Consider the following 26,969-nt stretch of genomic DNA (forward strand, 5'->3'; position numbering starts at 1 on the left):
TTTAGGAGTCTGAGAGGCCTTTTATACGCAAGTTCCTCATAGAAAAATGAAAAAAGCTGGTCAGAAATGACAATTAAGTGCGATCACATCGTATGTGGAGCATGAAAAAGCTTCAGCTTTAGTGATGAAGCTCACAATAACTCCAGTGTTTGGACACAAAGAGCGGTGCATCGTGTTTCTTTTTCAGCTGTAATTAGCTCAGGGTCTGGAAAAAGGGCACTGAAGTCTTTTTGTTTAACCCCTAAAATAACTAATCTATTCAGAAAAAAGTCAACATCTTTTTATGTCCTCGTTACTGTCAGCAGAGGTTGAAAGAGAACTTCCACATTCATGTTTTATATTGTGTTAATTTCCTTCTATTCTACAATTTTGATGTCAGGAGTGTCTGCAGGGGAGATGAAAGATAAATGCATCGGATGTTTAACAGTGTTAACCACTAGGAATATTAAACAAGGCCTCCGTGAGTTCAAATGCTGTTTTCTATCATCAGGCCTCGGCTCAGGGACACGCTGAAATGTAACCGCCTGTGTTACTAAAAATAAATTACACAGATCTTTACAGAGGCACTCTGCAAATATGCCTCTTAATCTCTGCATGCTGCCTCTTTAAAGAACGCTTTAAAGGATCCACTGTGTCTCCAAAATTGGGAACAGTCACATTTTTTACTCACTATTCAGCTAAAAGGAGTTGCAGTGACGAGTGGTCTATCAAAGAGACGTCCTGCTGCAGGCACCAACCTGACTTACATGTGTTTCCATGGAGGGTTTTTAATTCTCTGTTGGCCAGAAAGAAAAAAACATGATCCCATGTCTTTTATTTCAGTGTTGGTAAGCCTCGTTTCTATGGCGATGCATTCCTGTTATCTAATGTGCAGGGTTGTTTTTTTTTAAAGCTTCGTATGTTGTTAAATAGTGGCTCCCACACAGTTATGGCGTTAAATAGTCTTTCAGCTATAAACTGAAATATATTATAGACACGTGGACTCTCAGATCTCAACATTTCCTCGTCGTTGGCTCAGAGGCTGATTCTCTCGTCACGTCAGACAAGAAACATTAAGGAAAAAGGAGAGAGAGAGAGAGAGCACTGCAAGAGAGCTGAACTTTCTCACATATCTGTCGTCAAAAGGGTTCATCTTCTGGGCAGCAGGAACGCACGATATATCTGCAGTCTGCCCATTCATTTATAGGATGGTATTATTGCTTAGAGGATGACCTGATGGCATGAATATTCTGGAGCTCATGAATATTCACAGAAAACAACAATAACAACTCAAATCAGAAACAGAAATCAGCTTCACCCCCGAGACGGTGCAAACAAACCTCTACAGCCACGAAACAAACATGAGAGGATCAATAGAAATGGACGGGACAAAGGCCAGATGAGCACTGACAATAAGTGCCCTCCCTGAAAAAGATCATTTGTGATAGTACTGTGCTGACATCTAGGCCCAAAGTCTTCCCGACAGGATGAAGGATCAGCCAATCAGGCACTCAGAGAATTACAGTTACTCATAACAAACATCTCTGCAGAGGTGTGAAAATACATAAATTAACTCCAGCTTTAAAGGAGAGCGTTGGTATCTTAAACCCGAGCACAAATTTGATATGTTTTGGGTTTGAGATCACCTCCGCTGCCATAAAGCAGCCTTCAGTAGAGGCAATGTAATCTTTTGGGACAAGTTTAGGACAGAGTCAGTCCACTAAAGGTGCTTGTTTGATCCACTGACAGGCTCAGAGTGTTATTCTAAGTGTGTGACAGCATCATGGAAAGGATCCCTACAGAGAGAGACCTGGAAGATCCTTTTGGTTTAACCACAAACAGCACACACACCAGACTACATTCACTAAAACAGGGATTTTAGAGAACAGGACACAGGGGTTTCTGGGGGGTTGCTTACTCAGTCAGTTAGTTTGTTTGTGCTATAGCGTGACTTTTGTGTTTTAAATGGTTAGTTCAGATCCAAACTAATGTGTTAAAGCACCAAAGTCACAGCAACTAGACGAGCAGCTCCCAAGTGCTGCAAGGTAAAATGACTATTTTTGTCAGTGGAGTCTGGTGGCTTTGAATCAAATGATATAACGGCTGTTTGTGGTTAAACCAAAAGGATCTTCCAGGTCTCTCTCTGTAGGGATCCTTTCCATGATGCTGTCACACACTTAGAATAACACTCTGAGCCTGTCAGTGGATCAAACAAGCTCTTTTAGTGGACCTACTGTGATCAGGTGCCCCAAAGGATCACGCTACAGCCATCACAGCGTGTTTCACTATTGGCAGAGGTGATCTACTGGACCAAAAGTCCTCATTTTGAGCCCATTCTCACTGTCAGGAGCTGGTCCCCACAAAGACAGCAGTGCCACAGCTCACACTCACAGATTTCCCTGTGCGTGAAATCTCCTCCCTCTATTTTCTTTCTTCTTGACTACATTCACAAAAACAGGGGTTTTAGCTCACAGAACACAAACGCTGTCTATTGCTGGATCGACCGGTTAGTTTGTTTGTGTTACTGTGTGACTTTAAGGGGTTAATTTGGATCCAACTCAATATTTGTGTAACACACAACGACATTAACAAACCAACCGATGGAGGCATCTGATTCTTTTCAGCATCTCCCATCATTCCCATGGGAGTGCGATCATAACTGTAGCAGCCTGGATGAGTCAGCTGTTGGCTCAGTCACCACTGCTGATCATGACACATGGAAATGGAGAGGATGCCAGCAGAGGCAACAAACATGTATTTATGAAGAGGAAGCAATTACAAGCTAAATATACATACATCCATTTCATACTTCTTGTCATTGAGAGGTTAACTTTTTATGGGTGGAAGATATATGGCTCCAATGTGATGATGATGGAGTGATGAGCAGCAGTTCAGGAGTGAACAGAGCCTCACATAAGAGACGTTTTAAGGGCAAGCGCTTGTGGAAATTTAGGTAATCGCTCGACTGGAATGGCTGCAATAAGTCCGTAATAAGAAAGTAATCAAACGAGAGAGACACAAACAGAGAGAAGGAGGGAGAGAGAGAGAGAAAGACGGACAGGAAGAGAATGAGAGGAGACAGCCAATAGTAAGACGTCTGCCTCTGATGGCTGCTCTCATATGAACTCATGATTCATCACCTTAAGAGGTTATGTAAGAGCGACAGTACCGCTGGGTGGACGGAGGTAATCTCAGGCTGTGTGTGTGTGTGTGTGTGTGTGAGGCAAAGTGTGTGTGCATTAGAAATAAAGTGTGTGTGTGTGTGTGTGATCCTGGCCAGGCAGAAATGATGACCCCAGTATTTCTGTGGCCCAAAAGTGCCACAAGGCATCTTTTATTAACTAGAGTTTGGCTGAGCATGACCCATTTGAGATTAGGCTGTGTGTGTGTGTGTGTGTGTGTGTGTGTGCGTTTACAAACAAATGTGTGTTTAACCATGTTTATCTGCTTGTGTGTGTGTGCTAGCCAGCAGTGTGTGACCGCACACATATGTCCGTAGGTGTGTGTGTGTGTGTGTGTGTGTGTGTGTGAGCTAAACTCTGGTTGCAGTTTCACGTTTCCAAACAGCGCAAGTCATCAAAAACTGTAATTAAAAGTCAATGTGTCCATTTTTGCCTCTCAGATTCTGTTTACCCCTCTGCTATCTCTCCCATGCTGGCTTCCCATCGTGTACACACGGCTGTTTTTAATCTACAGCCGGCGGTCCAGATAGGTAGAAACTCATTTCATTACCCAGCGAGGGGGTGGAGGACAACAGGATCTACCTTTCCACACAAACGCTCCGATCTCACTTCTTTATCTTCTGTCCGCTAACTTTATCATATTTTGCCTACTAAACACAAATAGCATGTTTTGCCCACGATGAGAAGGAGAAGAGGGGTGATGTATCTCAGACTGATGTTTCTTAGCACACATCTACAGAAGGCTGCTGGATGTCTCGTGCAGAGTTAACTGGGGGGTGAGAAACTCATTAAAAGTTGTTTTTTTTAATTACACCAAGAGGTGGAGATGCGTTATGGAGGGAAAAGTTCCTCCAGTCTGTTGTGCAGAGGGAGGAGCTGTAGTTCACCGCTGTCAATGTCAGCATTTAAACGTTCTTTTTTACTGCAATTAAAGGAAAGAATCATTGGCTCAGTGAGCACGTTTTTATGTAAGCAAGCTCATACCTTAATTTAATCTGTAATCTTTTTTTCAATCACGCAACTACATGAATTACAGTAAATACTTTTGGAGCTGCGATTTCTCTAAGTGTTTGGGAGAAAAGATGAGATTCATCACCAAATTCCATCAATATTCATCTAAAGTCTTGCAATCAAACTCACATTTCACCAGAAATCAGGTGAAATGAGTTCTTTTGAAAGGAATCGTGAGTCTTTTGATTGGCTACAAAACAAAAAAAGATCTACTTTGTGCCTTCTGTTCCCCTGGAGAATGAAGCAAAAAATTGTGGAATAATTTTGGCAAACACACCGTAAAACAGTAAGAGTGAGATTTACTTCAGCTCTGCAGATCGGTTTGGATCCAACAATTCAAAAGAAACCGCAGAGTTTTAAAGTAAAATCAATCTGAGAACATTCGCTTTAAGATGGCTGATGAATAATGCAGGTTGTTGGAGCTACAGACACACACAAGACATGTTATGTTGGTGTGTGTGTGTGTGTGTGTGTGTGTGTGTGTGTGTGTGTGTTTGTGAGAGAGAGAGAGGGAGATCAAGCAAGGCAGTAACCCTGGCAGAGTTGGTGGTTCTATTCCCACTGGGGCCACTCAGGATAAAAATACTGGCACTCATGTATGATGAAAGCTTCGTGCAAATGGTATATAAATACACATGACAGCGTCCACACACACTCTTACACACTCTTACACACTCTTACACACTCTTACACACTCGTACACACACACACAGGTGGACTTACTGAGGCACTCTCCAGTGACAGCGTTGAGGAAATGCCCCTCTTGGCAGCTCGTCCTGCAGTAGCCGTTCTGTAGGGAGGCCAGCGGGGGGCAGGAGGTGCAGTCGGCCTGGGAGGGACCCGAGCAAGTCTGGCAGGTTGGGTGGCATGCTGGGAGTTGAGGTGGGGGGGGGGAGAGAGAGAGGGAGGAGAGGGACAAGGTATGGAAGCAATGGGTCAGAATCAGGCACAAAAATAATGGTGAGGAAAGTTACGAGAGAAGGAGTTAGAAGGCAGGAAAGGACCCGTGGAGGAGGAGAGGAGAGTGGACGACGGGGAGTGAAGAGGAGAAGAGGAAGAATTGAAGGTTTAGGAGAGAGGAGGAAGAAGAGGGTTTTCAATAAAGACTAGAATCTCTTTTAAAACCTGGTCTGTAGCACAACAACACAAAGAGCAGCAGCTCCTGTGTCCTGTTCTCTAAAATCCCTGTTTTAGTGAATGTAGTCTGGTGTGTGTGCTGTTTGTGGTTAAACCAAAAGGATCTTCCAGGTCTCTCTCTGTAGGGATCCTTTCCATGATGCTGTCACACACTTAGAATAACACTCTGAGCCTGTCAGTGGATCAAACAAGCTCTTTTAGTGGCCTTATTATCGAAGCCATGTGAAGACAGGTGCCACCACAGTCCATCTAAACTCCTAAATGTGCTTTAACAAGACACATCTGTAACATATTATCTTATAAAGTTGTTATTGCAGATGTGTTGTTGTCTACCAACACATCCATCAGACACATGGCAACAGTCATTCATTCACCTGGAGCTGTTTCTGTAGCCACCTGATTACAGGGTGACCAGATCCCAACAGGTTACCAGATCCCAACAGGTTACCAACGCTGGGAGGTCGTCTAATATTCTGACAATTGTGATGTGTATCTTGTGCTCACAGCGCAGTAACCAACATGTAGTTAAGATACAATAATGATAGAATAGGATAAATGTTTGCAAAATACATTCCAATGTGCATAAGACGAACAGAAAGAGCTTTGTTGGAACGTCAGCTGCTGGAGCAGATTTGTTTTATTCAGTAGGTGGTGAGGTCATACAGAGAATCTGTCTCGGGGTCGAGCAGCCTGTCAGTGAGAAAACAGCGCGAGGAAGCACAATTACCATCCTTATCTTGTTCTGGCTTTCTTGTTGACGGTGGAAGGGCACAGAAGGTGTCGGCGAGCGCAGCGGGCCCTGCTGAGGCAGCCGCTTCCAAATCAGCGCCTCCGTAATGCTTCAGGATCTCTGACAATTTCAGCACCCTTGTTCATGACAGCCTTCCCCTTCTCTCTCCACAGCCGTTCGATAACAGCCAGGCTTTATTAGAGTGTCTGTCTGTCTGTCCTGCAGTGGTTTGACTTTTGGGAAACTAGAGCCAGATATGCAGGACGTCGTCTCAACATGTGGGAAAAGGGATTAAAATTGCTTTGCAGTCCCACATTAAGATAAAGATATTAAAGTCTAAGTTAGCTCTGGTTTGGTCTCTACCGACTCACTAAAAGTTGATGATAAACCCCTTTCACATCACTCATAGTCAGTAGATTCATTGCCATTATAAGAGAATATCGATCAGTGGAGCTTAAAGTGCACCAAAACTTTGCAGTAAAGTGCAGTTCACTTTCTCTAAGAGAGAAATACAATATTTCTTCAGGGTATCTGTGCAGCTTCTAATGATCCAATCAACACTGACGGAGACAAAGACGAGTAAGCAAACAGACCCCATTTACTTTGGTAACCCAAGGGGGAAACGTAACCTGAGCCCATTGCTCTTCTTAACTGTCTCTGAATCCGTCTGCGTCTGCGCTTTCAATTACTCAGCTTAGTTTGGGGCTTTGTAGAGGAGGAGAAAAAATTAAAAAGACTCAACGATGGTTGCCACAGATTTCTGCTTTCCTCGAGATTGACAATAAAATTCAGTACATTTAAGAAGACGATGCTGGGAGACGGGAGATAGAGGCGGGGGGGGGTGGGGGTCGTCTTGCTTCAAATGAGGTCAGAGACGGTAAACTGAGCCGGTGTAATGAATGGAAGATTAGAGCAAATGGATTTTCATTAAAGGAGGTGGGTCGTGGAGCAGGAGGAGGAGGAGGAGGAGGAGGAGGGTGGGGGGAGGAGGAGCCCTGCTAAGCTCTTCTCAGTGGTTAACATGCTGTGGTAGCAATTACACATGTACCATCACACCTTTACACTTTAGTTTGGTGCTATGTGGAGCTCTTTGGTGTCAGGAGGTCATTCTGACCATGATGCTTCCTTCTGCTGGTGTTTAAATAGAAATAAACCATTAAAGCAGTCACTTTGATGAATTGGAGACGTTTTGCTGAGCCATCATTAATGTCATTAGCAACACCAGAGCTTTTTCCTACTATGACCAGTCAAACTGTCTGCCGTGGAAAGGCCTGCTCCGCTCAGTAAAGTCGACCTTCACTGGTCCCACTTCAGCACCAAGCTGTTAAAAGCTTCCACCGCTGACCTCACCTGAAAATACATCAACACCTACTGTATCTCTGGGGCAAGCTGGATTCAATTTGTGTTCTATCAGTGCTTTTCATTACACTGACCAAACTAAAAGCTACTGCCTGGACCCAAAAATGGCAAGAGGCAGCGGGCAGCACCTCCAAACAGATCATAACTCTCTCCTGAGTCCCTTCAAACAGCCTCTGGAGAGGAAAAGTAAAAAATAATCACATCTCTCCTGCAACAACAATTTGGCTCATTTACAGCACGTCTTGATCTAAATTCACAGCTGGTGTATTTCCGTTTTATTCCCATGCACATACAAAGAAAGATGTGAAATGTATTATGTTGTGCTTTAAACTCTTCTTTCATGAAAAAAAACAAAAAAAAGCTTCATTCATTATTAATCACAACTTCTCCCAATTATTCGGGGTTGCGTTAGATTGCAGATACGCAGAAGCGTTTTCGTCCCCGTGTTCCCTCCAGTGAAGGTTTCTTAGTGGAGTTAACCACGTGTGCGTCCGTCAGAGGGGGAAGAACATTGTGGCCGTGGAAACATGTTTGTATGGGTCACAGGAAGTAACTGTCCTCCAGCCTCAGGGGTTTATCCCTGATGAAGGCTCCACAGGCGCTGCAGGTGAACAGCAGCAATCCCACCGGAGTGAGAATAACAATTTACCTTCATTATTGTCTTATTTGCACTGTTAATGACAACTGCAACCATGAGTGTTTGATTGTTTTTTAGGATTGTAGCTAGATGAGGTTCTACAGTTACCGGCAGCAGTTACATAATGAAATTATAAAACAGTAATAGGCATGAACACCAAGAAAGAAAATAGAGGGAGGAGATTTCACGCACAGGGAAATCTGTGAGTGTGAGCTGTGGCACTGCTGTCTTTGTGGGGACCAGCTCCTGACAGTGAGAATGGGCTCAAAATGAGGACTTTTGGTCCAGTAGATCACCTCTGCCAATAGTGAAACACGCTGTGATGGCTGTAGCGTGATCCTTTGGGGCACCTGATCACAGTAGGTCCACTAAAAGAGCTTGTTTGATCCACTGACAGGCTCAGAGTGTTATTCTAAGTGTGTGACAGCATTATGGAAAGGATCCCTACAGAGAGAGACCTGGAAGATCCTTTTGGTTTAACCACAAACAGCCGTTATATCATTTGGTTCAAAGCCACCAGACTCCACTGACAAAAATAGTCATTTTACCTTGCGGCACTTGGGAGCTGCTCGTCTAGTTGCTGTGACTTTGGTGCTTTAACACATTAGTTTGGATCTGAACTAACCGTTTAAAACACAAAAGTCACGCTATAGCACAAACAAACTAACTGACTGAGTAAGCAACCCCCCAGAAACCCCTGTGTCCTGTTCTCTAAAATCCCTGTTTTAGTGAATGGAGTCTGGTGTGTGTGCAGAGAGCGATATAACGGCTGTTTGTGGTTAAACCAAAAGGATCTTCCAGGTCTCTCTCTGTAGGGATCCTTTCCATGATGCTGTCACACACTTAGAATAACACTCTGAGCCTGTCAGTGGATCAAACAAGCTCTTTTAGTGGACCTACTGTGATCTAGAGAGGTTTCCCCGAAGAATTAAGATGCAGCCATTGCAGCCTGTTTTGCTGCTGCCTGCTGGGGTGATGTACTAAAACCAATTCCAAAATGTTTTGTCATTTGGAGCCCAAAATATGTAAAAATACGGCCCAGGTTAGAAATGTCAGAGTTATCCCGCAGGATTAAGTTTGTGACTGCATCATGTGAATGTGTGTGTGCTCTCACCCTGGCACTGCTCGTCCTGGATAAAGAAGCCTTGCGGGCAGGTGGGGACACAGCGGCCCTCGTGCAGGCTGGATGGAGAGGGACAGGACGTACAGTTGTCTGCAGATGGTCCAGTACAGAGCCAGCAGGAGGGATGACACTCTGTAAGGGACACAGGGAACAGTTTTCATATTCAGCACAAACAGTAGAGACAGAATGCTCAATCCCCAACTGTGCCTCCTCACTACTTTCCTCCTGCCAGGAATAAAACAACAAGATGAGCGAACTACCCATTTTTATGTTGTGAAACTTCTGCAGAATCTCCTGGAAAGAGTTTGTGGATTAAAAAAAGAGAGATATTTTTATTACAAAAGCACTTAGAAGCAACCAGCAGTGAACTGTTACAGCTTGGTGAGAAGTCAGCTGAGGGCAGCGTGAGTTTGTGTTTGTGGTGCTAATTTATCTCTGCTGTGGCAGCGATGCAGCATAAACGCACCCAGACTGGATGAAGGAGGACTGCATGCACCTAAAAATAGCTGCAATAGTTGTAAAACAGTTCCTACGTATCTGAACTGCAGCCAATTTTCACCCCTTTTTTCCCCCCCGTTACCCTGCAGCCATTGTACTGTATCTTGTTCCTTCCCTATTGGCATTTTTGGAATCCGAGTCTCAAGAGCTTTTAGTCAGCTCTGCCAGTTTGAAGTAATGTAACACTCAGATGAGGCCGGCAGCCAGCTTCACCAATCAGAAGTCACGCATTAACACCAGAGCCACTGCCAGCTCAGAGAGCCCGATCCAAGGGGGCCGCGTGCCAGCAGAGACTCGTGAAATATGCTCTGCTGCATAGTTTGGACTATTTAGTGAAACATAAAACTTCCACACGCGTCATTTCAGGATGATTCATATGTGAGGGACATTAATTGCAGGTAGGAGGGGAGGAAGGGGGAGGTAGCGGGGGGGTTATAGCTACAGCAGGTAACTTCGCCCCAAACGGCAGCGAGGATTAACTGCTCCAAACTTCAGCACCCAGAAATCATGTCACCAGGAAAACTAAACACATCATGATATCTGACTCAGCACATCCACGATGGATCACAGCAAGAGGAAACACATCAGTGAAGTTACTGCTGTTATTACACAGAGACCATTCAAAGGGCTTCACCAGGCAGGCAAGTGACAACATTTAGAAAAATTAATGATCATTTCGCTGTTTTAAGAGTTCTTACCTGATATCAAACCCTTACTTGGATAAGCGTCTATAGATTTCTGCTGTTCTGCAGCCTCCTGTTCTCTGGTGCAGCTTTAGACGCCCTGATGTTGGACTGTTTGTTAACCAGTAGTCGTGAAGCTTTGACCACTGGTGCAACATTCCTGTGCTAGTTGTCTTTCTGTTTTTTTTTCCACACTTGGCATCACACACGTGCCACCCCTCTGTCCCCGGATTATTTACCCTTCGTGTACATGCGCCCACACCCGTCACTTCACACCACTGCTGCCCCGAAACAGGCCTTTTGTGCTGCCTTTGATGTCTGCTTTGGCAGCATGAAGACAAATAGCTGAGCTGTGCTATCAGCTCTGGCAGCTGAGCCGAGCCACGGAGCGACCCCGCTGCCGCCGCTGCTGGGGATGAAAGACAAAAGGCCGTCACCAACCGGCCAGGAGGATCAACTGTGTGTGTGTGTGTGTGTGTGTTTAGCATAAAGTATATGCAGTGAAGTATGTGTGTGTTTATAATTACTCCTTTTGGATTCTTTCAGCAGGCTGTCAGCTGTCTCCGGGACTTGTGTACACTCTGCATGACAGCCACTGGCAGGAGCAGGCTGGTGCTCTACCTGAGCCAACGCTGCAGAGTGTGTGTGTGTGTGTGTGTGTGTGTGTGTGTGTGTGTCTCAACCTACAAACACATTTAGCCTTCAGGAACACCTCAGCTTCACAAAGAGGACCTTGAAAAGTCACATCAGTACCAGCCGAAACCGTCAATCTGACGTCTCGTCATCGCCCACCTTCTCCCCGCTGCCTACCCATAATCCCCTTCCTCTCTGTCAAATATGGCAACTTAATTGGTTAGCCGAGATGAGAAGAGAAGAGAAGATAGACGTTTCACTTGCGTGATTGAGTTTACCACCTACTGACATGTCTGCTCATCTGTGAGCACCACCAAAGACTCGTCCTGGTCACATCTGGGTGACATTAGCACTCGCTCACTTCACACAAACCTTCGCATCAACAATCAAAGACCAAACGCACGCTCCGAGGCATATTAAATAGGCTTCCTGTCAAACTCCTTTCATTAATGAGAGGGGAGAATAAGAACGATAGGCGGCCTCTCGTTCTTTTATTGCAGCTCGGATATCTAATTTGTTGTGGGGCGGAAAGCGCATATTGATTCCTGTAATAACCAAATTCATTCGCGCAGACGCCCTCATCACATATTATCTGGTGCATGGGCTCAGAGAATCAGATTCATTACTTTGTTTTGCGCTGATAGGGTCATAATTTGAGGTGAAGGCAGAAGATGAGGTTGTGATTTAGTTTGGGGTTGTGAGCGTTCCTTGATGCCTCCCACAAACGATCCTCCTGGTTGAGCTCAGGGCTGATCATTACATTAGCGGAGCGGAGAGTTCTCTGTGCTGCGCGGCAGAAACACAAGTCGAGGGTTATATCTCATTCCTCTGATGTGTAATGGCGTGGCAGAGGTCCACTTCTGCTGTATGACACACTATCTGGGGGAGATGGCACTGCAATAGATGGCTGCTCTGGCAATGAAGTTACAAATATATCAAAGTCTGACTTCTTATTACTTCTTATTATTATTACCTTTATTCAAACGCTTGATGCTCTGATTACAGTGCATATAAAACAGTATAAATCAGCAAACAAGTAGTCCTCGACATGACGGGAGGCATCAATTCAAGCATTCACATTAATTAAAAGCTTAAGCTCGTCTCATTAGTGAGTCTCTAACTTCTTCCACTTGTGTGGAGCTTAGTATTTAAAGGCTGCTATCGAAACTGGAGTTTGCTCCTGAACACATTCCTGCTAGAAATCACTTCAATTCTTCTTAACCTGCTCAATTAAATGGAGCAATTTACTCCAAGTTTCTTCTCCGGTCAGCTGGTTATTGTGGATTTAAAACCATGACATTACCTATTTTCTATGGGTTTTTAGCACTGTGCCTGTTGAGTCCTGATTAATAAATATCCACAGATCATTAGTCATTCACTTCTATAAAATCTATCAAATAAAATATAGAAGCTTTGTGGGAGTGAGTTTCAGACACATTACAAAACTTGGACAACAAAAATACAACCAACTGATTGTCATGACTAAAACGTACTAAGAGACAAGCTCAGTGAACCTCCAGAGTCAGCTCCATAATCCGGCTGGCGGGCTGCAATTTGGCTCCCAGGGTTGGGGGGTCTGGGAGCCGGGGGCTTTGCTGGTGGATTTACCGAGCGGAGGATGAAGTTGTTGGATGGAAACTACAAAGTCCAACAGAGGCCACGGAGCCTCCAAAAGTAGAGCCGCAAGCTGCTGGTAGAGTGTTTTCTATTTCTTCCAGCTTCGAAACAGGCAGAGTTGGAGAGAAAAAGAGAGAATGGCTGATCCTCCTTTTGATTTGACTGAAAACTAAAGCTCATTTCACTCAATATTTCAGTTTAGAATCAAAAGTGTGACAGGCCCCCCAGTCTGTAACCTACTTATCAACACCCAAAGTGTTGGAATGGTGGCAAAGCTCCACCAGTCTTAGGTCGAAGAAATAACAGAATTAGTTCAATTGTGAATATAAAAGAGCTGGAATTATAAACTTTAACCTTCGAATACTGAAAATTATTTACACTTCAAACACACCCAGACTCCTGCTCCCTGTTTCTGAATCATTTAAATTCCCGTTGCTTCTGTCATACTAAGCAACTTCAGCCGAGTCCTTTAACAGAAGTCAAGAGTAAAAAGACCTGAACCTGAACCGAGACCTTTGTCTGCTTTACCTGCTGATATCAATTCTTTAACTTAGTTTGTCCAAAAACTCCACCAAACAACATCTGCAAAAGGCTGAGAGACACTTAAAGGGAGACTTTGTACCATTCCAGTGTGGCTAATATATACAAATAAACTATGCTTAACGTGTCAGCTGCTCCCACAGCTCCACGCTCACGTCCCTGCTGCAGGGCTGTTTTTCAAATTACGGATTGTTCTTCTGCACAAATGATTTTAATAGTTTAATGATGGAATCAGACATTCGGGGCAGGTTGGGCGTGTGGAGGAGGAAGCGGCCGCCACAGCTGAGAGACTATAGCTGCGCAGTGCATTCTGGTTATTGTAGGTTTTCTCAAAAGGGAACAACTACCGCAGGCCTTTGTCCCTGTTTTCTCTGGTCATGCAGCCTCAGTTTAAAAACTATCTGTGCTTTTCCATCGCATAGACAGCAGAGTTTTAAGAGAACACCACCTCTCGAGTGGTGAAATACTTCTTTAATGTGTCTGATGTTGTGAGAAGTGATCCAGCACAGCACAGCTCAGGTAACCTTCCTTGCTTCAGCTCGACCCGTCTGTCGAGCAGCGTTGAACCTCCCACGCACCGTATATATCGCCGTCTGTACGGGAGGGCTGCTGACGGAGAGGAGAGGGATTTACAGCCTGGAATTTGCTCTCAGACATCCGATAGCTTGGCAGCACCAGCCCACTTAATGGGTGCATGACTGTGTGTGTGTGTGTGTCTATACGTATGCTTGTACATGCTGGAGTCTGTGAGTCTAATGTGCATGTTTACATGCCTTCCTCCTCCGCTTCAGGACAGTAGCTGCTGAGGAGGTGTGAGTATCTGTCAGAGCAACACACACACACACACACACACACACACACACGTACAATAGCCTCCGTTGTTCCCAGCTGAACACCTGAACCCACTGACACTGAACTGAGGGAGACCTTTGTTGCAGAGAACAGAGGCAGAATGGAACATGTGCTTTACATATTACTGTGAAAGAGCTTTAATGACACGTCATTATCGAGCCGATCTTCAGCTCAGTGTGTGGAGCCTAATGTGGGGAGCTTGGAGCGAAAGGAAACGAGATAAGTGGCGCTCAGTCAGACACAATAGCAGATGTGCATTGTAACTATGCTGAGACAAGCAGTTCAAATCCAATTTTCTGTATGACAAACAAAGGGTTTTTTTTTTTTCTAAAGTGGGAGCAGGAAAAAGCAGAAATTCAATATTTAATTTTTAGATGTTGCTGGAGCATAATTTAAGTTACATCACTGAAAATGCAGTTCAGTGTATATTCAGGGTTTTTTTTATTTCCCAGTTCCCCCCCCCACTGAGTCATACCAGAAACAAATCAAGCACGGAACAACAAATATATATTTAGAGAGAGAAAAGACCAACGTAACATTACATCTGCAGCTTCCCACCTAAATGTTGTCTTTCTTTTGAGACAAATGTGTTTGCCAGTGCAATTGGAGAATATTTTTAGTGACTTGACGGCTATTGTAGCTTGAAAACTCCCCCTTGTTGCAATGAATACTACAGACTGTGAGGAGAATATCACAGTATTAGCAAACAACTACAAATGATCTCCATCAATCATCAATTTACACCCCGAGCACAACACGCCTGCATCCAGACTCCACATGTGGGGCAGGATTAAGGTTCTGGCATCCCGAGCAGCTGCTCAGAGGCCTTCGAGAGAAGTTTATTATCAAGCTGAAGCCACGATACGAAGCTGTAGACAGCCGTCAGCAACAGCGAGCGAATGAGCACAGTGCAGGACGTCAGCAGGCCTCCTCACTGAAGCCACATTTGGACCCAAGTGGGCGACTCCGGCTCCCTGACACCGTTAAACAGACCGGCTCAGCTCGACTCTTCTCGCTTTACTGGTTACTGGGTAAAAAAGGAGCAAATCTAGTACCTTTTTTTTTGGTATCAACTCTCTAAAGGTCCAAAGCGGGAAGAGCTGATACTAAACAGTGGAGTTAAAACACTGCAGGTCTCTGATTGGTCAGAGAGGATTGTCACAACACTGGACATCCTGCACAAACCTGCTGTATTCTAACTGTAAGCTGCTGTCAGGAGACATATCAAGAGCACAGACCCTTCAGCATCCTCCTGGGTAGCCAGTGTGTGTGTGTGTGTGTGTGTGTGTGTGTGTGTGTGTGTGTGTGTGTGTGAAGGACACCTACCAACACAGAGTGACAGAGTGGAAGGTTAGCGCTGAAGCTGTCAGACTGGAGGTTATAGCTTGAAGGGAATACTGCAGGATAATGTCACAGCGCCTTCCCACGGCATCACTCTAGTCAGCAGGAAAGACTTCCACCGACATAACGGGGCACAAAATAAAACACAAAAACAAAATACTTGGTGCCAAAAGCTAGTAGAGTTGAGTAGAGTCTAATTGAGCCAAAGTGCATAGTGGAAACACAGTGTGCCTGCTGATAGAGTTGGGATGTAGAGGCTCTGCTGGCTGCTCACTCTACAGATCGTCCAGCACCATCAGGACCACACTGGGGAGGGAGCCTGTCAATGGCTAAAGGGTGAGAGAGGGACCGATCTGTGGTGGGTGTGCCCTGGATGGGATCCAAATCAGGATGTCTGATGTTCAAAGACCCCGATGAACCCAAGTGACGACGTGTTGCAGTCCACCATCAAACACACCGCAGCTTAATGTATTGAAGGCTCGTGCTGCTTCTGGACTTCACTCCTTTTGATGGTTAATCTGACACTTTTCCTCTCATTCTGTACATCTTGTTATTGTGAATATTTCCATTTAGTGACATTAGCCGTAAACTAACCCTTTCACTGGTGCAACGTTGGTCCTGTGTGATCACAAGGATGAATAGAGGACACTCCAATCCTACTACTGCTCATCGATTAGTAATTGTCTCCTGCAGGACGATTAAGGGAATCCAATACTACTAACGGCTACTCGATTCCACAAAGTAAACAAACTTTTTTCTGCTGCTTGGCCTGCTCTCGACTTAAAAGTAAACTGGAGACAAATCGTGCTACCGCCTAAATGACTTCAGGCTCAAGATGCCTAAAACCAAAGTGAGGAAGACTCATGCCCCCCTCCCCTGTTGCAGGGAAACATCTGCAGAATGCACAAGTGACATGTAAAGTGAAGAATCTTACTTTCAGTATTCAGGCTGTTTGACTTGATGTATTCAAAAAAAGGAGCCCTGAGGATGCAGCTATCCATTATTCAGCAGGTACAAGGCATGATAACTAATTTGTGTCAAGTAGAATCATCTTGTGACTCATGAAAAGGTTGTGAACTCCAGAACTACGGAGACTGCCAGAAGATCAGCAAGAAGTCTTGGCAGCACTTTCTCACTTTCCTCACACAGAAAACAACACAGCAAGTGGGGGAAAAGAGTTTTAACAACAGAAGTGACAAATTACAGTTTCCGAGCTTCAGGAATCCAGGAACCATCAGCTGACAGGAAACGATGAAGACGTTCTTCAGAGCACCCTGTAATCTCTGCACGCCTTGAAACACAGCTGCCGAGTGACTGTAAACAGACAGCCAGGACTTATCTGCAACGCCGTGGGAAATCCAGACAAACCTACCCAGAATGCAACCTGCCTTGTCTCCTACACAATCTCCTCTGGCAGCTCATTATTCAAAATCATGGAAGTGAGAATGGCAGCAAACGTGTCCGTTTCCCAGCAACCTCAGTCCACTTTGAGGCTTCCGTGAGAAATGACCGTACAGTTTGATAGTGAATCATGTGCTGAGCCTCTGCTTTTCATTTACATTTGCTGTTTTTGTTCACTGCATTAATACTGGAACTCTGTCTGCACCTCCTGTATCGTTCACCTTAAGGAGATCGCTGCTCACATCCAGCAGTCGGCCTTTTTAAACAGTAACCACAATCTTTAAACCACAAATCCCTCAGCTTCACCAAGCCTGTGCCTAAAACTATAACCATAGTGATGTCAGATCAGATGTCAATCAGGACTTCACTCTAACCTCTCCACTCAACCACCACCATGAAAAACAGATGCTGCTTTGAGGCAACTATTGGTTTCCAGACAGTGGATCTAATTCAAATCATCCCAACATTACAACAACATTATTCTGCTAAAAAGGATCATCACAAAGATTGGCTGCAAAATAAAAAAATGAAAGTAACTGTGTGAGTATGTTTTCCACTTAAAAGCAGAACGGATTAATTTGCATTTTAATGTGATAAAGTTGATTTTAAAAGCAATGAATGCACATTTTAAAACATCAATTATGTTTCTATGAATTTACATGCATATTGTTACTGTGTTTAAAACCTTAAAATGTCATTAGATATGGTGGAGCACACACATATGAATGAATCTCACAGCCAAGATATGAAACTCACTTTTACTTCAAAGTCAAAAACTACTTTAAGATAGATTAAAGTTGATAAATATTCATTGAAGATACTTTTTGGCAAGTAGCAGGAAAGCTATAACCCGAAAATGGTTGCAGGTTGATCCTCCAACATTGGCCCAGTGGCGTGGGATAGTGACAGAAATCTACTGTATGGAGAGACTTACTTTAGTTTTAAGACTTGAGTTAGAGAAACGTACTGAACAAATGGATTATGAATGCACTCTGTTTAGAATAGTATGACATGATGTATAGATTAAAGTTGTTCATCAGCATCTCCTGTTGTTGAAACCAGTCTTACTGATGATCACATGTAACCTTAATGTAAACAGCAGCTTCAGGACCGCTCTCTGTGCTTTATCTCATGTCTGTTGGCAGAGGACAGTTGAGCCGAACCAAACGCCGGCGCCGGTGAGCGACTGAAACAGAATTACACAGCACGCGGTCAGAGGTACGAGGGAGGTGAGGAAAACTGATCACAGTCTCGTCCTGATCCTTTCTGCTGTTGCCCGATTTCATTTTTTAAGAAATAGGAAATATAAAATATCCCGTGGGATCCTGGCAAGGAGGCGGCTGCAGTGGTGTGTGTGTGGATGATAATTATTCTCACTTGACAGACCATCCCCTCAAACCTGAAACCCACCTTAAAAATTAGACTATTACACGCACAATTTCACACTCACAAACAGTCTAATCAGGTGTTTCCACACACACACACACACACACACACACACACACACACACACACACACACACACACACACTCTAGATACTCTCCAAATCCCAAATCCAAACCAAACGTCTGTCGAAACTTTTAGTTTTGTGCCAAAATGACCAAAAGAGCAGGTTATTTGACGCCACATGTGGCTAACACCGAGCCTTTGTCCTGTCCGGTGCACAAACACTGCTGACAAACCTCTGACTGCCTCTGTGCACCCTGTCCTGGAGGCAGGTGTTTGTTGCGTTGGGAGATCTTATGATGATTCAAAATTACTACAGTTATATTTTTATGTCATTAAGCCACTAATGTTCATGCTCATCACAAATTTCCAGAACCAATCAACTGATGAAGAGGTGGAAATTCACACAATGGAGAATTTCTAACGAACAAATGTTTGGCAGTTTTATTTCATAAATCAGTTCAAGTAGATAATTCATTAATAAAAATAAATAAATAAATAGTCCGTGAATTATTTGTCAGGTTGTTTAAGCACTAGTTACCATTTGCACAAACATTGGTTGTTTACTTGAATAAAGATTTTGTTTGCTCTGTCATGGATTTAAATTCTTGCTCTGACTGAATGTGGCCTGCTTCAGTGATTACCTGATCTGCCTTGAAAAGCTGCCGTGACTGGTAATTGGCCAAAATAGCCATGACCCAAGACCAGCAGCAGAGAGGTCCTAGTCCTCCTCTGGCAGGTCCTGATCCTTCAGAATAAAGGAAGACATGAAGCCAAAAAACCTCACACACTCACCTCTGCATGTGTGCGTGCCGTCCAGGAAGCTGTGTGCAGGACATGCAGCGGTGCAGACGCCGTGCTCGAGCTGACCGGACTGCGGCAGGAGGGCTTCCTCTGGTTTGAGGCAGCGGAGGCAGTCCGACGCCAAGGGGCCCACACAGGAGCGACAGGAGGGATGACAGTCTAGAAAGAGGACATAGAAGGTCAAAGGGATGTGGAAAGACCTTCCCACTAGTGTGTTCGACTCTAAAGACACCCACACATAAGCTCTTACTGTGGCAGGTGCTGTCCTGGGAGTAGAGTCCCTCCCCACAGGCCTCCACACACTGGCCTTCATGGAGCAGGAGCCCACCTGGACACGAGGTACACTGGGACACCGAAGGACCCCAACAGGAAGCGCAGGAGCTATGGCAGGCTGAGGAGAGACGGGACAGTGGAGAACCTTTAATACTCTTCCATTAACACAACAGGAGGTTTAAAGTCCCAGAACGCCCCATAAATAAAACACCTCTTTTTATATTTCAACTTTGTGCATAAGACCAGAGTGATTCAATAAGTGAAAACATCAAACATCTCTCTTAACACCACACAAACATCCTATCTCACACAAATCACCATCATAGATGCTGCAACTGACTCAACATATGACGTGTTCAATGACATCCTGTAAAACTCACCGTTTCTGAAACAGCAGCACAAACAGAGAGTAGTTTATGAGACTAACCAGGACACACGGATCCAACAGGTAGTGCCAAATAACTGCCTACCTCTGCATCTGCTGTGGGTGTCCAGGTAATGCTGAGCCGGACACTGGGAAATACATTTCCCATGATGCAAGGCGGTCCCTGGCACGCAGCTCATGCACTTGGGGTTGTCAGGGAAACAGGAGGCGCAGGACGAATCGCAGGCTGTGAACCGCAGCATGTAAATGTTAATGACTTCTGGTCGCACTGATAAAATGCACTGAGCTCAGTTTAAAAAGGAAAAGTAAAACTTAGCACAACCGTCAGCAAGTGTGTTAAAGTTGGAGGTTAAACATTGATTGAAACAACTAATTGAGAAGATTTAAAGATCTAAAAAAGTCTGTATGAGGCCGAATGTGTGTGTGCAGCCTTTTTTCCTTATGGACGTGCACACACGCTACAACAGATCTGTCTCAGACTGTCATCAGACTAAAATCAGTTCAGGGTTTTCCTCCTGCATGCTGGAGGCGACAAAAGAGGAAACCTATCAAAAGGAGCCCTGAGGAGGAAAGATGGAGCCGTCAAAAGCCCTTCAGCTCTCTCCACGTGACATTTCAAACCTGCACAAACTGGCAACTTCTAATGGATTTGACCTTTTCCCAGTAAAGTTCCCCAGGTTTTGACATTTTCTGAAAGACTGCTTCCCACTGAGAGCTTCAGCTCTTCTGTGGGAGCCGGAGGAGAGGAGGAGCCCCTCCAGGTGGTTCCAACCACAGGAGGAGCTCAGCTATGTGCTGCTAAGTTCACCGTGGCCCTGAGGGAGGCCTATTCCTGCTCCTCTTCATCTTACCACTCCAAAATAGAGAGCATCCATATTCATACAGGATCTCTTTATTCAGAAAGTCCTCATTAGTGCAGGAGAGAAGTGCTAATTATTGGTTTTTGTTTTTTTTTAATTGTTTGTTTGCTAACTCTGGTTACTGCTGACTTATGGTTTTGGCACCACGTGGAGTGGATGTCGGTCCACGGGGAAGCTACAACAGGCCCAAACAAACCTTCGCCTTGGCTTCACCGCTAACAGCTGAGCCTCCTACGGTCTCAGACGGTGTTTCCTGTTTACCTGTTTACCTGTGTACCACTGGCACATCCTCTGGCATCTCATTTGTCAGTTGAAATGTCAGCGTTCACTCCTGATGAGGTGAAGCTTTGTTCACGTTTACCTGTTTAACTTTTGCTGTAAATAGCCTTGACTTTAGGAAAACAAACCACAGTGAGAAACAGAGCAGCACAAACCTTATTGAGAGGAACTGTGCATCACACATGACATATTTCCTGTTTCCTATCTACCCTGACATATATTTCGGACACTTTCATCAATAAGAGGCTTTGGTGTTCAGTTAACATGCAGTCATATTTATTAGCATTTTTTCTTCTGCAGTTCAAAGACTCTTACGTGAACAAATAAGACACTGGACAGTCTCCCTCCTCTTGGTGGGATCAGTTATAGAAGAAGTTATAGATTTACATGGTTCTGCACCCACAGCAGCAGAATTAGACCTGTTTTTGTTTCTATGTGGCTGAATGTGATTTGTTTCTGTCCATTTTCTGGGAAACAGAAATTTAGTAATTGAAGAAGACAATTTGGGTTAAAGGAGAAGAGGTAAAAACAAAAAGAATCCTCACACTGAGGTGTTGTTGTCATCAATGTTAACAATACTTTAGGTCTACATGAGTGTGTGTTGGACCTTTTTAACCCCATAATGTCCTCAGCCTTTGATCCTGATCCTGGTTTGAGGACCAGCTCCTGCTTCATCCATGATGTTCTCAAACACACATCCGTATCTACAGTGCAGTATGGGAACGTCTTACCGTAGCAGACGCCTTCTTGACTGTAGAACCCGGCGCCACAGTCGGGGACACACTCCCCGTCTTTGAACAAGGCGGCCGGGTCGGAGCACGACGCGCAGCCCCGCAGGCCCGGCCCTCGACACTCTGAGCAGGACTCGTGGCAGTCTGGGCGAAAGATCAGGAACACACTTACTGCTGGGATCTATTCACTGTACTCCGTCGGTGATCGTAAATAACCTTATCCCACTTATTAAATACTGTATCACATGTGCTTTGTAATGTATTTGGGATCCCCCTCCCTCTCCGCCAGTCATTTTCATTCTCTGATGCACACTTTGGGATCATTGCAGTGTGCATGGCGTGTAGTGGCTGACTGGAACGAAGCTTTTCATTACAACACAACAACAATGCAGCTTTGACAGCAATAACCGAGATGACATCATGATCATTGTGATGGAGAATATGAATAAATCCCGTTTAAAATCTCTGCCTGGGAGGTTAGACAGTCAACGCTAGAGGCTTGGTTAGGAAAATATATACATAAATACATTTAAATATAATAATGTTCATATTTAAGTATACATCATTATATATAGTGTACTTTGAACATTAGGGGAACTTTAATGGTTGTAAAAGATCACTAAAAACTGAGGAGATGATTAAGACCACAAGTAAATTAGACATTACAGGATGCTGTAGAGCTTGTTTAAGTGTGTGTGTGTGTGTGTGTGTGTGTGTGTGTGTGTGTGTGTGTGTGTGTGTGTGTGTGTGTGTGTGTGTGTGTGTGTGTGTGTGTGTGTGTGTGTGTGGTCTCCATAGCTGTCATTAGCAGCTCTATTTTATGAGCACTGATAAAAACCAGCACCAACAACACTGACAACAGTGTGTGAAGCTGGAGAGCGGTGAGCTATGAGGGGAGGCTGTGTGTGTGTGTGTGTGTGTGTGTGTGTGTGTGTGTGTAAGAGAGAGACGAGACAAAGAGGACACACATACACACTTTCAAAATTCCAGTGAATTAATCTTGTTTGGCTGTGATGAAATGTGTGTGAGGCCAGTGTGTTTTTCTCTGTGTCTTTGTGTCTTCACACACCTGCACACTCATCGGTCTGTGTGTGTGTGTGTGTGTGTGTGTGTGTGTGTGTGTGTGTATGTGAACACGACGAAGCTCCAAAAACCTATTCCGACACCAACTGGTGTGATTACACATGATTTCCCAGCGGCGTGCAGGCTGAAGCCAGATGCCACAAAACCAAACTGTGAGGAGCACACGGGGCTGCCGTGACGCTCTGGCTCTGACACAGCTGACTTTGGCACCGACGACACTGTTTACTTCACAACTTGCACCAGATTTCTGATGCACAGTCACAAGCTGGTGCTGATTTGTTCCAAAAACGTATGCATGTGTTCAGGAACCTTTCCAGACTCAAAGAACGGGCACTTTAAAGTGGGGATCGTGAGAATATCTATATGATAAATATTACATCACTAGGAGCTGTTTCTTCTGTCCTCTACATGGAGTTAATGGGTCCAAACATCCAAAAACTCTTTTCCTTACTTAAAGGATCATTCTGGTATTTTCTTTCACCTGGGGCCTCATTTTAGATACAGAAAGTTTGGAACTGGTCCAGTGAAAAACACTGCTGTTAAGGTAGAACTCTGGTATTTAAACCTGGGTCCTCTCTGTCCACATCCTGGTGTCTGAATGACTGGTAGGTAGTAAAAGTGTTGGAACTGGTCCAGTAGATCACCTCAGCCAGCAGCCACCAAACGTGATCCTTTGGGACAACTGCACCTGATCACAGTAGGTCCACTAAACAAGAGCTTGTTTGATCCACTGACAGACTCAGAGTGTTATTCTAAGTGTGTGACAGCATCATGGAAAGGATCCCTACAGAGAGAGACCTGGAAGATCCTTTTGGTTTAACCACAAACAGCACACACACCAGACTACATTCACTAAAACAGGGATTTTAGAGAACAGGACACAGGAGCTGCTGCTCTGCTGCTGCCTCCATCAGTCAGTGTGTTCATGTCATTGTGTGACTTCTATGTTTTAAATGGTTCACTCAGATCCAACACAATATTTGCCCAACACACAATAATACAAACAAACTAATGGATCAAGGCAGCAGCAGACCAGCAGCTCCTGAGTTCTGTGAGGTAAAATCACTGTTTTTGTCAATGGAGTCTGGTGTGTTTGAAGAGAGAGTCTGACAGCATTATGGAAAGGATCCCTACAGAGAGAGACCTGGAAGATCCTTTTGGTTTAACCACAAACAGCCGAGCAGTCGCTCTCTGCACACACACCAGACTACATTCACTAAAACAGGGATTTTAGAGAACAGAACGTGGGACTGAGTGTGTGTCTCGTGCATTTTAAGGCGTTAGTTCTTACAGGTTTATCTCTATAGGTTTACAGTTGTTGAGGGCAGCGAGGCGGTGCGATGGTTAGCACTGCTGCCTCCGCTGGCCGGCAGGTTTTGCGGTTCGACTCTTAGTTAGTTAGTTTAATTGGGGACTCTAAGGTGTGAGCATGCGTTTCTCTGTAAATAAATGTTATTCACTGTTCATTTTAAAGTGCTTCAGCAGGCTGTTGTTGTTCATCTGGTTTGTTTTTTGTTCCCCCCATATCACATAAAGGTCGTAACAGTTCTACTAGGGATTATCCAGCCTGAGGGTGATGTTGTAAGGACAGGAAAGCCGGCAGAGAGGACGGTGAAATGAGGTCAAAGGTTAAGAAGAGATGGAGGCAAAGTCAGAGGTAAAGAGAGGCTGAGGGAGAGAAGTGAGGTGAACTCAGGAGGCAGAAGAAGCAAAACACGCCAGAGCGAGTGTAATTAATTTAATCAGCGCCGTTTAAGAAATGCAGATGAAGATCTCACTCAATTAACAGGAGACGCCAGGAGTTAAACCAAATATGTTATCGCAGAAGTTGTTGGGAAGCAGCACGGGATAAATCTACTGATCCCTCCAGCTCTCCGATATGGAATTTCCTCAGGTGACAACATTCATATCTTCTCCCTCCCTCTCTCTCTCTCTCTCTCTCTGCATCACTTCATCCTCATGAAAACACATTTCACCGACCCAGAGTTTGATTAAACACACACAATCGCCCCGTGCATCTCACCGCAGCAGGTTTGAGGAACATCTAATAAAATCTATTTTGTTAGTAGTTTAGCTATTTGTATTCTCCTCCATGCTGCATGTTTAAGTCTCCTGAGGATGTATTCAGTCCTGTTTGTCTATTCGACTAACAAAACAAAACCTATTTCACAGATTCCATCAACATCTGGGTTAAAGTTTGCCTCTGTGACTAAATGCTGGTGTGAACAGCACAGCGATGCCACGAGGAACTACTTTTTTCCTTGTCCATCAAATTCAATCCGACGTAACACTTCGTTAGGAAAAAAAGCAGCGTGATGAATTTAAAAAGGCCACGACTTATTAGTCAGTTCACACATGAGGACTCTTCACAAGACTGAATCAAATAAAACCGGAGAGATGTTTCCTGCCGCTGCCACGATACTGGCACACACTTAAGGAGCTCATTTCCCAGGCAGCGTGTCTCCACACATCGTTCTCAAGTCCAGGTAGCTCATTAAAGCTCTATCATACTGAACAGGGAAGCTGTTTCCTGCTGCCACCTGCTCACACATATGGACTTAAACGCTGGATGCAGGACAGGCTGGCATTCATCGTGAATCACCACCCCCGCCCCGCAAACCAAGACCCACAAGTCTCCCAAAGCTGCGAACTGGACAAAATAAGTGAGTTACTCATACAGGACACACTGACAGGGATGGAGGGTTAGAACAAGGATGGTCAGTAAAAATGGAGACTTGCAGATCGGAGAGGTCGAGAATGAGGAGATCGGGAACTCCTCATTAAATCCAGTTCTAAGCTAAAAATGCGTAAAACCCTTTGTACACTCATTTGGAGAGCTGAGCAGCCCTGGGAGGGAGCCGTGCTCTCCTGCTCTCTTAGCGAGACAGTTTCATTTGGGTTTTGTTTATCTCATCCACACAGATTGTGTTTCTTTTCACCTTGTTAATTTATTTAGAGTTTAGACCAAACGCAGTCCTCCTCCTGTCCATCGCTGCGATGTATTCAGCTTCAGTAAAGGCCTCCACACAAGGTGACTAACAGAAATTATAGAATGAATGGTGGCGTATTGTGCCTGCTCATTATTGTGTCTGCAAAATAAAACTAAGTTCTTGCCATGAAATCATTATTTCTATGTTCCTCACCCACTCTCAGCTTTCCTTTCATCTTCTTTTCCTCACATTCGGGGTGAAAAATCACCACCGACCACCAGCCAGAACAAGTTTTTCACAGTTGTTACTCTGAGTGGAGAAATCAGTCTTTGCTATCAGCATGGGATTTAAATCACTGACAGAAAGTGATTTAAGGAACCACGCTGGTGGGTTTTTGCATGATTTAGTCGAATAAACAAAAAATCTAATACACTTTACACTACTGAGGAAGTGTATCATCACTTTTTAGACTTTCTGCTGGTTCGAGCTTTCAACTTACTGACTTGAAAAATGCTTTTTGAGATTATGTCAGTGAATATATATTTATGTGTGATCACTGTCGGCATGTGAACCGTAAAAGTGTTTCCCTTCTGAGGAGTGGCTGTGGGGAAACCTTGAAGGGAAAGAATAAGGATAATTAGGAGCTGGTCATCACTAACAGTTTGGCAGCCGACTTTCAAATGTGTGTATTTCCCTGAAGAACTCCAAACCTCCAAAAGTTTTCAGAACAGCTCCGTGAAACTTGAGTGCGCGGAGAGAAAGACGACACTTGGTCAAATTTAAATGCAAGTACATGAAATGTTCTCTGTGATTGATTACCTATCTCAGGCAGGTTTCCAGTCTCTGCAAGTTCATTTTCATATTGCACGGGCATGCATGCAAACTAGCAGCTGCCTAGAAGCTACAAAATCAATCTAAAATTTCATATTAAGCTCTGAAATATGGATGGCAGTAAAGTACCCCACGAATCGTAGTTAGGAGGCTAAAACATCCCGAACCAAGACGAGGAAGTTTTCTTTAAGTTTTAAATGACAAACTACCAAACTCTCAGTCCAGTGGCTACAGAGAGGACGGACGGACGGACGGACGGATTCATGGGTCAAACTCAGGATCTTCAGGACTCCTGAAACCAACACGTTGACTTATAATCTTCAGTAACTTACTTCATCTCATACAAAACCTCATTTCTTTTCTGTAACTAGCATCCTAATTGAACCCAAACCATAATCTTTCCTAAACCTAACCAAGTTATTCGCTTGCTTGTGGCTGTTCCCCATCCGTCCCATAGAGGGCGCTGAAAATATAAATCATTTATATATATATATATATATATATATATATATATATACTACTCACTAAAAGTTAGGGATATTCAGCTTTCAGGTGAAGTTTCAGGATGAACCTAAAATGCATTCTGACCTTTCCAGGTGAACTTAATGTGACCTTCTCTAAAC

The 26,969-nt window shown here is 44.3% G+C and overlaps 1 protein-coding gene across 1 annotated transcript in view; it reads right to left on the minus strand.

Annotated features, from left to right (window-relative positions):
• fras1 (Fraser extracellular matrix complex subunit 1) overlaps window positions 1–26,969 on the minus strand; it is a 165,063-nt gene that overhangs the window by 97,559 nt on the left and 40,535 nt on the right. The window contains exons 13-18 of the mRNA XM_070833319.1: window positions 21,503–21,646; window positions 19,718–19,858; window positions 19,225–19,365; window positions 18,966–19,133; window positions 9,150–9,290; window positions 4,896–5,042 (exon numbers count right to left, since the gene is read on the minus strand). Coding sequence (XP_070689420.1) covers window positions 4,896–5,042; window positions 9,150–9,290; window positions 18,966–19,133; window positions 19,225–19,365; window positions 19,718–19,858; window positions 21,503–21,646 — 882 coding nt within the window. The remainder of the gene's footprint in view (window positions 1–4,895; window positions 5,043–9,149; window positions 9,291–18,965; window positions 19,134–19,224; window positions 19,366–19,717; window positions 19,859–21,502; window positions 21,647–26,969) is intronic.

The sequence above is a fragment of the Pempheris klunzingeri genome, chromosome 7, assembly GCF_042242105.1.
Source record: "Pempheris klunzingeri isolate RE-2024b chromosome 7, fPemKlu1.hap1, whole genome shotgun sequence".
Classification (NCBI taxonomy): domain Eukaryota; kingdom Metazoa; phylum Chordata; class Actinopteri; order Acropomatiformes; family Pempheridae; genus Pempheris; species Pempheris klunzingeri.